At 31.5% G+C, this 12270-nt stretch overlaps 1 protein-coding gene across 1 annotated transcript; it reads left to right on the top strand.

Moving 5' to 3' along the window:
• The first annotated feature begins 4519 nt into the window (after positions 1–4519).
• Positions 4520–5763, top strand: LOC141717127 (protein FAR1-RELATED SEQUENCE 5-like). The gene is made up of 2 exons (XM_074519237.1): positions 4520–4870; positions 5173–5763. Exons 1-2 carry the CDS (start codon positions 4520–4522, stop codon positions 5761–5763), a joined length of 942 nt encoding a protein of 313 aa, XP_074375338.1.
• The last annotated feature ends 6507 nt before the right edge of the window (positions 5764–12270 follow it).

The raw sequence follows: 12270 nt of genomic DNA, 5'->3' as shown, positions 1-12270 counted from the left end.
ATATATAGATAGTTATTTATGACCTAGTAAAACCGGTTGCAAAGATTTTCTTGCAATGTACCCTGTTAACAAATATGCATATCAAGGCAAAATGGTTTGTATATATGGAGTCTGAAACAGGAGAAATTAAGACGAGCATAAAGGGCATGATGAAGACATAAGTTATGGGTTCATACTCAGTTTGGTCGATTTTATTAGATCATTATGCAATTTAGATCCGCTAATGGAAGAGTTAGACTTGCTCTTGGCAACATGAGCTTCTCGAATAAGCTTTTAAGCCAATCTTTTAAACTCGCAATTGTTGATCTTTTTAGCCTATTCCATCGAGATATCCTCGTCAACCGTAAAAAACTTCAGACAAAAAATAGACATTTTAATGAAAACCATTAGGCATGCTTTTAGAGAATAAGGGGGGCATTTGGATCAGTAAGGGGAATGAGAATGAAAAATATGAGAATAGGAATTAATGAGAATGTGTATGAAATGATTATCCAACTAATAAAGAAGGTATAATTTAACCATCTAATGAAAATGAGATTTTTATTTTCAACTATCAAATTGTCAATCCAAACATTATAATATGGAATTGAAATTTCAGTTCCCGTCAACCGGTCTCATTAACCACGATACAAACACCCCCTAAGAAACACATTTTATACATGAACATATTGTTACAACACAACATAATGGTGTAGCAGAACGTATGAATCAGACACTCTGGAGAGAGTTAAGTGCATGCTCTCTAATGTTGGACTAACTAGAATATTCTAGGCAGAAGCGGTTAGTACAGCGTGTTATCTGATAAATTGTGGACCTCAAACATAAAGTGGCGGTGTTGAGAATTAGGTAGAGCAGGGAGTCACTCAAGATGAGGGTGAACCACAACATGAAGTTCAACAACCACATGCAGAATCAGAATCATCAATTTCATCATTACGAGTAGTGAATCAGCATAATTTGGCTCTTGATCGATCAAGGGGAGCTAATTATGGAGTGCCTCCAAAGAAATATGGTTTTGAAGATATGGTGGCATATGCACTACAGGTTGCTCAAGAGGCGGATCCTAGCTCTCATGTGCCATTTATCTACAAGGAAATTATTCAGGTGGCAAGTCTGCTCAATGGCTCGTCGCAATGTGAAATGAGAAGAGGATTAAGATGAAGAAAGTGGGTATTGTTGATAACCCAGCTTATAGGCTCACCATTAATCTGGTTCCACATATTTCAACATTGTTTGAACTTGATAAATTTTCGGAATTGTTGATTGCCCATTTTAGGGAAAAATCTGAGGCATACGAGTTTTTTTCCAGATACGTCTGGCATTATTATGGTGCATCTGGTAAATCTGACATTATTATGGTTCATCGGGCACATTTCCTTTTTCTGATACATCTGACATTATTATGGTACATGTGGTACAATTATTTTTGTGAGATGATCTAAGGCAAGATGGAGATTTGTTAGAATATTACTTGAATCTATTTTTAGAGAATCTGTTTTGGGCCTATTTTTCTGGGATTTTCTATAACCGCTCAGAGAGTACTATATAAATTCGATCTCTGAGGCATTACCTAAACATGTATTTTGTAATATGTATCGACATAACTTGTTAAATGTATATTGTAATTTATTTACTCAAGATCAATAAAATTTGTTTTTTTATCTATTTGTGTCCCTTCCTTACGGTTATTATAATCTTTCTTATTTTCGTTATAAGAGTGTGTGTGTCGTATTGTGATTTTAGGGGAGAAAACCAGTTGCGCCAGCTACTCTTAAATACGATGGAATTTCTGTTTGAAATCATGGAAGTGAGGTTACACTATAGGTTACACTATTATTTAATTCATCTAGTAAATAAAAATTATACGAGGTCCTTGGCATGGCAAATAGCCAAATACCATTACAATTAATTTCATTATAAAAATATTAGTATTATAATTTCATTAAAAAGCTAATAAAAATTATTAAACAAATTTTTAAATAAAATTAAAATAATTATATAAAAATGTAACAATATTAGAAAATTACACGTGCACGATTTTTAAGCTAATTAATATATATAAAGGGGAATGATCAAATAGAAACTCAAATTAAAATAAAAACTGGAAACCAATCCTAGCTGTTCAATCCTCATTTCAGCTTTTAATCTGAGCCATCCAATTAATTTAATTAAAAAAACATAAAAAGACAAAAATTATGTGAATTTAATATCATAATTGTTTTTACTTTCTCTCTCATCAGCAGTTATCTCTCCTATGTTTTCTCTCTTCAAGAGTTCTCTCTATTCAATCGTTCTCGTCTCTCTCGATCGATCTCATCTGTTTTCCGATTGAATATTAAATATTGATCTCATCGGTTCATCTGTGTTGATACTTCTTTGTGATTGATTGTTCTATCTTAGTGTTTTCAGGTTATCGTCAAATTTTGTTACTTGATTAGTACTCAGAGATGATTATATCTGATTTGAATAAAATTAGAGATAATCAAGGTAAATAATCTCGTTTTCAGCTTAAATTAGCTCTTGATATTATATTTTATTTGTTCATTTGTTGATCTTTATCCTGATGAACTTTTTATATAGTATTATTGTTGTAGATTTGTTTTTTGTTTTGTTTTTCATTCGGTTTATGTGTTTGAGTAGATTTTTGTATGAATTTGTGAAATTTATATATTTTGGTAGAGTGTTCAATTTTTTCATTTGTTTGTGTATATTTTAGTGATCCTCTTTTAAATATTAGTGGTTTTATTTGATATTGTAATGTTACTTGTCTTTTATTTGTGTATTTTAATTATATTTTTATTATTAGTTAGTGAGAATTATTAAAAATTACATTCTTTATATCTTACGTTGTTTGTCTTTTATAAATATGTTTGTTTTTAGGTTCTACTTGTGGTGATTCGTCTCGGATTAGCAGTGATATTTGTACTGAAGTTGTTAATGAAGTGACTTCAATTGAAAGTGAAAGTAGTGTAAGCATAACTCCCGGTGGTAGTTTGAATTACATACCTTGTTCTGTTGGTGATACTAGTATACCCATTACCAATCAGATTTTTGATTCTCTAGATAAAGGTTACAAGTTTTACAAGAATTATGGTCGATTAGGTGGTTTTACTGTACGGAAGACAACTGAGAAGACATATGATGATGGACGTGTTCTGCTGAAGCATTTTGTTTGTAGTTGTGAAGGTTTTAATGATCTTAAGGATGATGCAAATCCAGCAGTTAAGAAAAGGAGGACTGTTTCTAGGAGATGTGGATGCAAAGCGAAGATGATTTTGAAGTATATGTTTCCTGATAAGTATATTGTTAAGACTTTTGTTGAGCTACATAATCATCCGTTAGCTGATAAAAATGGTCGTCAGTTTTTTAGGGTTAATAGGGAGATGAATATTAGTTTAAAAAATCTTTATAATGGTGCAAAAGTTAATATTGGTTCCAGCAAGATGTTTAGCTTTGCTAAAGAAATGTATGACGGATATGCAAATGTAGGTGCAAACTTGCGAGATTTTCGAAATTTCAGTAGGGATCTGAAATTATTCATTGGAGATAATGATGCGCAAATGATTATTGATAAATTCAAACGTATTCAGCAGAATTCTCAAGGCTTCTATTTTGCTTTTGATGTTGATTCTTCTGGTCACCTAAACAAGTTGTTTTGGTCTGATGTTATTGGTCGGAGGAACTTTGAGTTGTATGGCGATGCAGGTTCATTTGATGCAATCTTTGATACCAATAAGTAATTTTACTAAACATCTGTAGTATTTTATGCAATGATTGATAATGTTTACTATTTAAATTCCAAGTGTTTAAGATTCTTGATATTTTATTTAGTGCTTAATATACTGATGGTTTTGTAGATTATTTTTTTGCACGTCTATTTTTTGTAGATTCAAGTTTTTAATACTCTGATTTTTATTGTATTATTTGTTGTGATATTTTTAAAAAAACATTTATAATATGATTTTTGCGCCTTTCACTGGTGTGGATAAGCATTATAGATGTGTGACTTTTGCGGCTTGTCTTTTATCACATGAGAGTATTGTTGATTATAGTTGGGCTTTTGATCATTTAGTAAAGGCAATGGGACGAAATCCGGTTGTCATTGTTACAGATCAATGCCCTGCTATGAAAGTAGCTGTTCGTGATGTTTTTCTGAAGTGAATGGTTTAGTTGCTACTAAACACCGTTTATGCATGTGGCATATTATGGAAAAATTTCCGGTAAAGGTATGATTTTCATTTTTTTAACAGCCTAGTATTAATACATTATATTATGTACTTATTTTATTTGTTATGTAACCTTTGCAGCTTGGTAATCGATTATGCAAAGAAACAGATTTTATGGAAAAGATGAAAATGTACATATGGTCACCTGTAATAGAAATTGAGGAGTTTGAGAGGGGATGGGAAACAGTTCTCAAGGAATTTAACTTAGAAAGCAATAAGTGGCTAGAAGATTTGTATACCTTAAGGGCATCATGGATTCCTGCTTTTTTAGAAATGAAGCAATGTTTGGGTTAATGAGGAATACATCGAGATCTGAAAGTGAAAATTCTTTTTTTGCTCAATTTCACAAACAAGGAGATACATTATCTGAGTTTTGGTTACGATTTGAGAGTGTTATGGATAGACAAAGAAATGAGGCTGCTAGATTGGATGAGGAATCAAAGTCAAGTGTGCCTACTACATTTTCCACATGGTTTATTGAAGATGATGCTGCTCGTTTATTCACACGTACTGTTTTTTACCAAGTTCAGGAGGAAATTTTTGCATCTTGTGTGGATATGCAGATTAAGCGTATGAGCAATGAAGTTGATGGTGTTACTTGTTTTGATATCAAGGATGTGAAAGTCAATGACAAACTTTTTAAGGTACTATTTTTAAATATTATTGTTTTTATTCCCCCTGCCTACTATTCAAAATAATTTTGCAATCACTTTTGATATATTATTCAAATTATCAATTTCATAATTTTTTCATATTATGTAATTGCAAAGAATACAATTGTATGTATTTTAAGAATTTTTACTTCAGTTGTATTGTTTTCTGATTTATTAAGTACTTATTTGATTTTTTTACATGTATTATTTTAGTGATTGGTAGATGATGTTTTTGTGATTTGTCCTAAATATATTTGTGATTTTTATTTTGTATTTTTGTAATTTTTCCCCAGGTCTCTGTGAGTATGAACCATGCTGTGTGTTCTTGCAAGAAATTTGTTATATGCGGTATTGTATGCAGACATTCATTTTGTAGGTTGAAACATATTAGAGTAACAAAGTTCCCTAAAAGTCTTGTTCTTAATCGTTGGATGATAAATGCTGAGAGTGGAACTTCATCAAATTTAGATTTGGTAACCAGTGCTTGTTTTAAGTTGGAGCAGGTATCTTTGAAACTGACAAATATCTGGTTTGATTTTCGTCAATCTGTTGACAAGACTAGAGTTAATATGGACAAGTTGGGTCATGTACCCTCAACTATAAAGCAATTGAATACTGATCTTGATGATGAAGATGAATCTGTTGTTGCTTTTACTAAAAAAGATCACATGGCTGCTATGGTTGGTCAGCAACCTTCGGAAGAAGTAACAATTCTTGCCCCTAATATTTGCAAGAATAAAGGCAATTATTTTAAGAGGATGATGAGTGATAGGGAAAAAGCAGTGATCAAATTGAAAAAACGGATTCGGAAGTGCGCACTATGTCAGGCAACTACTCATGATGCCAGAAAATGTGAAAAAAGGAAGAATGCGAAGGCCAAATAAAAAGTGAAAAAAGTAAATAATGTGAAAGTAGTAGTTGTTGATGGAGAGAAAGTTGGATGACTGTTTTTGATGATATTACTTTTTAATTTTTATATATTTCTTAAATTTTTGGTAATTTTACTGTTTGGATATTATGGTACATTTCAAGTGACTAGTTCGCCGATATTGTTTGTTATAATTCTTTTTTAATAATGATTGTCGTCTTTAAATTTTGAAGTTGCTGTTACTATTTTTCTAGTTAATTTTGAATATCGATTGTTATTTTAATACGATTTTTATGAGGAATTGACCAAAATGTCATTATTTCAGTAAAAAATGCCCAAAATGTCACTTTTCAAAATTATGATCTAAAATGTCACTTTTTAACTGGGTATCGTGTAGAATTTTTAAAACAGGGCAAAACGATACACAAAATACCATTTTTGCTATTGTTTTTAACATTCCAAGGTTACAAACATTAGATGAACTAACGTTTTGTGTGTATGTCTTTTTTCTTATATTTTTCTTACTTTTAAGTTTTGGGTTTTTTTTGTCTTTCTTCTTATTTTTAAATTTCTTTTGATGTATTGTTTAGGGGTCTGAAAATATCAGTTAATATTACGTTTTCGATAATTCTTTTTATTTAATATTTTTAAAATTTAAGATTATACCGTAATTTAACAATTTTTAACATTTAGGGTTCACCAATCCCCTTTTGGGTTTAGAAATATTAAAAATAAATTAATAAATATTACACCGATTTAGGGTTTAGGCTTTAGGGTTTAGGGCCTAATTTAAGCTAGGGTTTAGGGCCTACCTAAATCCTAGAAACCGAAAATGTAAAATTTAAAGAGTAACAAGTGATACTTACATTATTTTTAGTGATATATTATTTGAATGCTAGTGATTTACAAGCAGTATGTTAGTGATCATTGTAGTTTATTTTAGTGATCATTGTAGTTTATTGGTCTATACTTGAAAATTTACTTGTATTTTACTAAACAAAATCAGGTTTATGTGACTAACGATCATAATGTATGTTCTTGCAATAAGTTTATTATGTTTTGGACTAATCTAATATTATAAACATTACAATTACAAAAATCTTTAAAGACTGATATTGTACTTTTCAGAGCTTCTTTAGACTTTAACCAACTAATTGGATATGTAATGCAAATGGAATCATGTATAATTGCTAAATAGGTGACTTAAAATTTAAGTTACAAGAAATGTAATTCCATTGCAATATCCAGAAGTAGCAAAAGAATAATCCATTTGAAGTATCACACTGATGGCTAACAATCATAATATCCAGTTATGCAATAATCATGTACTTCTCCAAAGTCACTACTAATATCTGTTGAAATTCCCAACTAAATCAGTTAAAGATTAATTTAATTATCCAGCTTCATTGAAAGGGGTTGTCAAATTATGTGCAAACATGACACTCTTCCTTTTTGCAGATTGATCTTGTCTATATTCAGTATTTTTATATTCTTGAGAGGATTTAGATGACTGGATCGCCAAATTCAGAATTTTTCTTGACGCAGCTTCAATGTAAAGCTCTTTGCCTTCTTTCATTATTTCTCTCCTTTTTTCATTGAGTTCTGAAGAAAGAATATCACTATTATATTTGACTATGAGGGTTGTAATTTATTTTTTCTGGCCATTCTGCAAAGAAGATTTTAAAGAAAAATTATTGATATCTTATTCACAATCAATTGGTTATCCAACATAACTTTAAAATTGATTTGGTAAGGAATATTTGTGTACCTCTTCTTCGTTAAATCCGGCATTCCAATTCTTAACATCACCTTTATATGTTTCCATGTGTCTACTAAGGAAGATTCCACAATCAGCTGAGTTATTTTTTGTCTGCCATTTCATCTTCATGTAATGAGGCTTCAAGTTCTTCATTCTACTTGACAGATTGTGATAGCCTTTTGCTTTCAAGTACTTTACAAAGTGAGAGTGCTGCAAATAAATCGATTAGTTTAACAATAAATTGATATAAAACAACTACTTAGTGATTGAACTACTGATAGTATGCGATTCATACCAATATTTTTAGTTTCTGTCCATAGCATATCTTTGCATCGATTTCTCTGTCTATGTTATCAATTATCTCATATGCTGGGTTTCGCATATTGTAGCATATCAAGTAAAAATGCTCGTATGCAATAGTGGGGAAAAACACCTAAAAAAATTAAAAATGTTATACATAACAATGATATATATTTGGATTTGTCAAGATAATAAGTATATTTATTACCATGTCAATATTTTCAAGTTTTTCCCTATTGAACATGTTGAGCATCTGATCCATATTTTCAACAAATAATGGATAGGTCAGAGTAACACTCTTCGAAGTATCCAAAGTTGGGTACTGTTAATGATAGATTTTGTAAATGATAGAAATTTTGAAGATAATATAAAAAATGGAGATTGATGCAATTATTAAGATTGTTATATTACCACAGAACCAATGGTACAAAATAGGCGTATAGGAGACTCATCTGCCTTGTATTTCTCATTGTCATTCAAGATAATCACCCATGTGTCTATAACAGAAGTGGATATATTTTGGTTGACTTCCAATGTCTGCATATCCTCCCTTAAGCAAAAGAAGTCTGTCCATTTGAATAATTGTTCCTTGTCAATAACAAGTATATATATTTTTACTGTTAATATCTAGTTTAATTTAAAATTAAATACAACAAAGTTGTAAATACTGTACTTATATTGGATCTCTTTTTTGTATCATGAATCTCCAAAGTCCTGTTTCTTGACTTGTAAAGTAGCTGCCATTTATGTCTATAATTCTTTCCATGTATGGGGATTTCCCAAATCGACCCAATTTCAGAATTCTTGTGCTTTTCTCTCTCAGTGCTGGTTTTGGAGTTATGAAATCATCTTTTTCTGTTACATCTTCAATCTGACCATATATGTCCTCATCTATTCCAAGCGAGAAGGAAGGAATTGCTTCATTAACATTAGGATCAAGATGGTAGATATGTCAATATTATTCTGTACTGAGTGCAGATAATCAATAATGTCAGTTTGATCAATGTCTTCAGGTGTCAACTGAAAATCATCCTCGAACACTGAGACATTTTCTGAAGCTGCTCGTTGGCTTTCCTGCGAGTACTTTTCATTTTGTTTTTGATTAAAAACTTCATTGATAGTTTCTTTAACCATTAACAACTGTTCATTATGTGGATCTTCCTGCAATGCCAATTTGAGGTCTGTATCAAACAACATCTTTGTTTCAATTAAGTCATGTGCCTTGTCTAGCAAATCTTGCACTTTGTCCTGTAAATTTGATAAGTGAAGTGTTATACATTAGTGATTAGAGTTTTCAACAGTAGTGATTAAAATCATTCAAATTAGTGCTCAAAGTGTTTAATATAAGAAAATAAGAGTGTCTTACCTTTATTTTTGTTGTTTTTTGTGCTTCATCTAGCATTTTCTTTGTTCCAGCAGGATTATGTTCCTCTTGTTCAGCCTCATTTGTTGTTTCTGTTAGTGTAGGTGCCCTAGAGGCAATACATTATTCTTTTATAATCTTTATGTCAGTTGATCATTCAATAAATGTATTTATTATGACCTTAATTACTGCGATATTTTGTTAGCATAATAAATGTCCTTAGAATCATGATACAAATTGTATAATTTAAGTACATGACTTGAACTTGAGATTATATAATATATCATATTCTTAAAGGTCCCTAGTCGAGTATTATTATATAGGACAATAATAATACATAGATAGACTAGTATGTTGTTTGACAAGATAACCACATCTCATTGGTTATAAGTATGGGGATACTAAAGTTAATACATAGGTACATGTGAGAGTACATGGAACTGGACAGACCCACAATGAGATTCTTCATCTTTAATAAAGTCATAAGAAAGACTCACAGTGATAATGGTGTAACGATCCTTTGACTTGAAATCATTATATTTCTATACGAGGATTAATATACTTTGACTACATTAAAAGTTACTTTTGATCGAGTGATGATAAAAGTGGACATCGGGTATATCATGAGTCGTATGAGAAATATGAATGATAGATAAAGGATTTAACCCTCCTATCATTAGGAGAGATATTATTGGCCTCTTGATTGAGTGAGATTATAAAAGCATGGCCATGCTCAAATAATGATTTGTCTCGATAATCTACTCATGGATCAAGTAAACCTGGATTAAATGTTGAAGAGGATGACTAAATATATGCCTCGAGTTTAATCTATAATATGTATGGTTAAAGGGATTATATTACACGAAAAATATTAGTCACGAAAGGTTTTATCTAATCACGATTTAATTATTGTTTAATTGGGTAACAATGATGTATTACTAGATACCGCTCATTGTTTATAATTTTATTAGAGAATAAAATTATTGCCAATTAAATAATAGCCTATAGGGTCGCACAAATAGAGCACTTAATGGAATAGTTAATTTAAATTATGGATTTAAATTAATTGATGATTATTTGAATTTTATTATAATTAAGTAAGACTTAATTGAGATAATATAAATTCGAATTAAAAGGAATGTTTTTTGCCCATAATAATTAAGTATGACTTAGTTATTAATTAAATAATAGAAATTCGTTTTTATTATTTAATCCAATACCTACTAGGGTTGGGCTTTGCTGTTATGGGCCTTTTTAATCAACCATTATAAATACATAATGATAGGTTAAAGAGGCTTGTACGTTTTTGAGAAAACCCTAGCAGCAAAGAGAGGCAGAGGCAATTCAGATCGTCAAGAAGGAGGCTAGTACATCTATTCCGTAGTCAACTTCGTGAGACGTTCTTGAAGGTGTTCGTGTGGATAACATAGAGGTGTTTCGCCGAGAGGTAGACACAAAGCGTGATAGCTAGGATCTCCGTTGAGTTCGTGAAAGTTAAGCTCTTGAAAGGTATGATTCGTTATCTCCATAATCTGCCCATAATTATACATGAATCCTGTTTTTGGGTTTCGAATTTTTTGTTTTATTTACGTTTATCCGCTGCATTTTATGCCTTCGAAACCCAACAATGGCATCAGAGCTACTTGTATAAGGGGCTGATTTGGTTACGTGTTTACTGTATTTTTACAAGTATGCATGTGTGATGAGTCTGCCATGATAACAGTTATGTTATATGAGTCTGCCATGATAACAGTTATGTTATATGAATGATATGATGAATCTGTTAATGATCTATATGATGATACTAGTATGTTTAAGATCTGCCATAACTCATATGTATGCGATCTCTTAAAATATGTATACTGATACATGTTTTTGGTAACTGGGATATGGATCGTGTGTATACTGATACATGCTTCTGGAATAGTATTCTGATACATGTTTTGCTAGTATTCTGATACTTGATTTTGCAAAAATTTCCGCCATCGGGGGGCTCGCTGCCCCCCCCCCCCCCGAACCCCCCCAGCGACCTCACCGCGGAGGTCGATCCGCGTGCTTAGGGTTTCGTTTTTAATTTGTGCTTATGACATATGCTTTACTTATTTATTATTCTTGATTGGATCATGATAAGTGATAAATAGTATGTCATCTTTATATGATCTATCATGTTCTTTAATGGTTACTTGAGCATGGTGCATAGTTTTGGCCATAAGACCTTAGTTGTAATGTTTTATTCTTTTGGTTTGTAATAAATACGACTTGCATGTCGTTTTCTATTTGTAGTTGTTTTATCTCGAATGTAACTGGAGTTCTTTTGTAAGTTCATTAGTATAATTCTTAATGTAACATCCAAGAAGGACAAGGGAAAGAGGAGGCATCCTATGGAGGCCAAGGAGACAATGGAAGCAATAGAGAAGACATATGTAATAGTTATTTTTACACCATAGACTGACCTTGATCTTTTCATTAGTGAAAAGATCACATAGGATTGGGCCATAACTATTGCACGTTTACTTTACGCACTTTTCATATGATGTATAAATAGTATGTGTAGAGTAGAAAATGCATGTTTTAATTAGATTAATGATGCATGTATGTATTAGATACATCACCCATGCCATGCCTTTAAACAAGATAAAATCTGTAACGACTCAAGATTTAAAATTAACAAACGATCATGAGATTCTTGTGTTTATGAAACACGGAATAAAATACGAATTTTCTTTATTTCTGACATGGGGAGATTTTGTCAACAACGGGTTCATAGAACTTGTAAGGCTGTGGGTTTTAAGAGAGATCGATGTGACTCCTCCACTACCTGGAAATCAAACCATTGACGAGTATTGATTTGAAGTATTTTATTCAAGGAAAAATTGGGAATCTCTTTATGATGGGATCATGATCGTTCTAAATTAAAAATCTCTAAGTAAAAATATTAAGTTTTAATCATATGCTTTCCAATGAATGAACACTCATTAAATCCTAGATCGATAAGGGGAAGGGCTGTCAGTGGCAGGGGACTCCTATCTATCATGGTGAATTGCGACGAATATAAACGGTTATATTTGGACGTTGTATCATTGGGTCTAACTTAACTGAGT

Source organism: Apium graveolens, chromosome 4 (assembly GCF_009905375.1).
Source record: "Apium graveolens cultivar Ventura chromosome 4, ASM990537v1, whole genome shotgun sequence".
Lineage (NCBI taxonomy): Eukaryota > Viridiplantae > Streptophyta > Magnoliopsida > Apiales > Apiaceae > Apium > Apium graveolens.
This window is presented reverse-complemented; position numbering and strand designations above follow the sequence as displayed.

Coding starts and splice junctions, on each gene's coding strand:
- LOC141717127 (XM_074519237.1), top strand. CDS start 4,520: ATGAGGAATACATCGAGATCTGAAAGTGAAAATTCTTTTTTTGCTCAA. Junction 4,871..5,172: donor TCAATGACAAACTTTTTAAG/GTACTATTTTTA, acceptor ATTTTTCCCCAG/GTCTCTGTGAGTATGAACCA.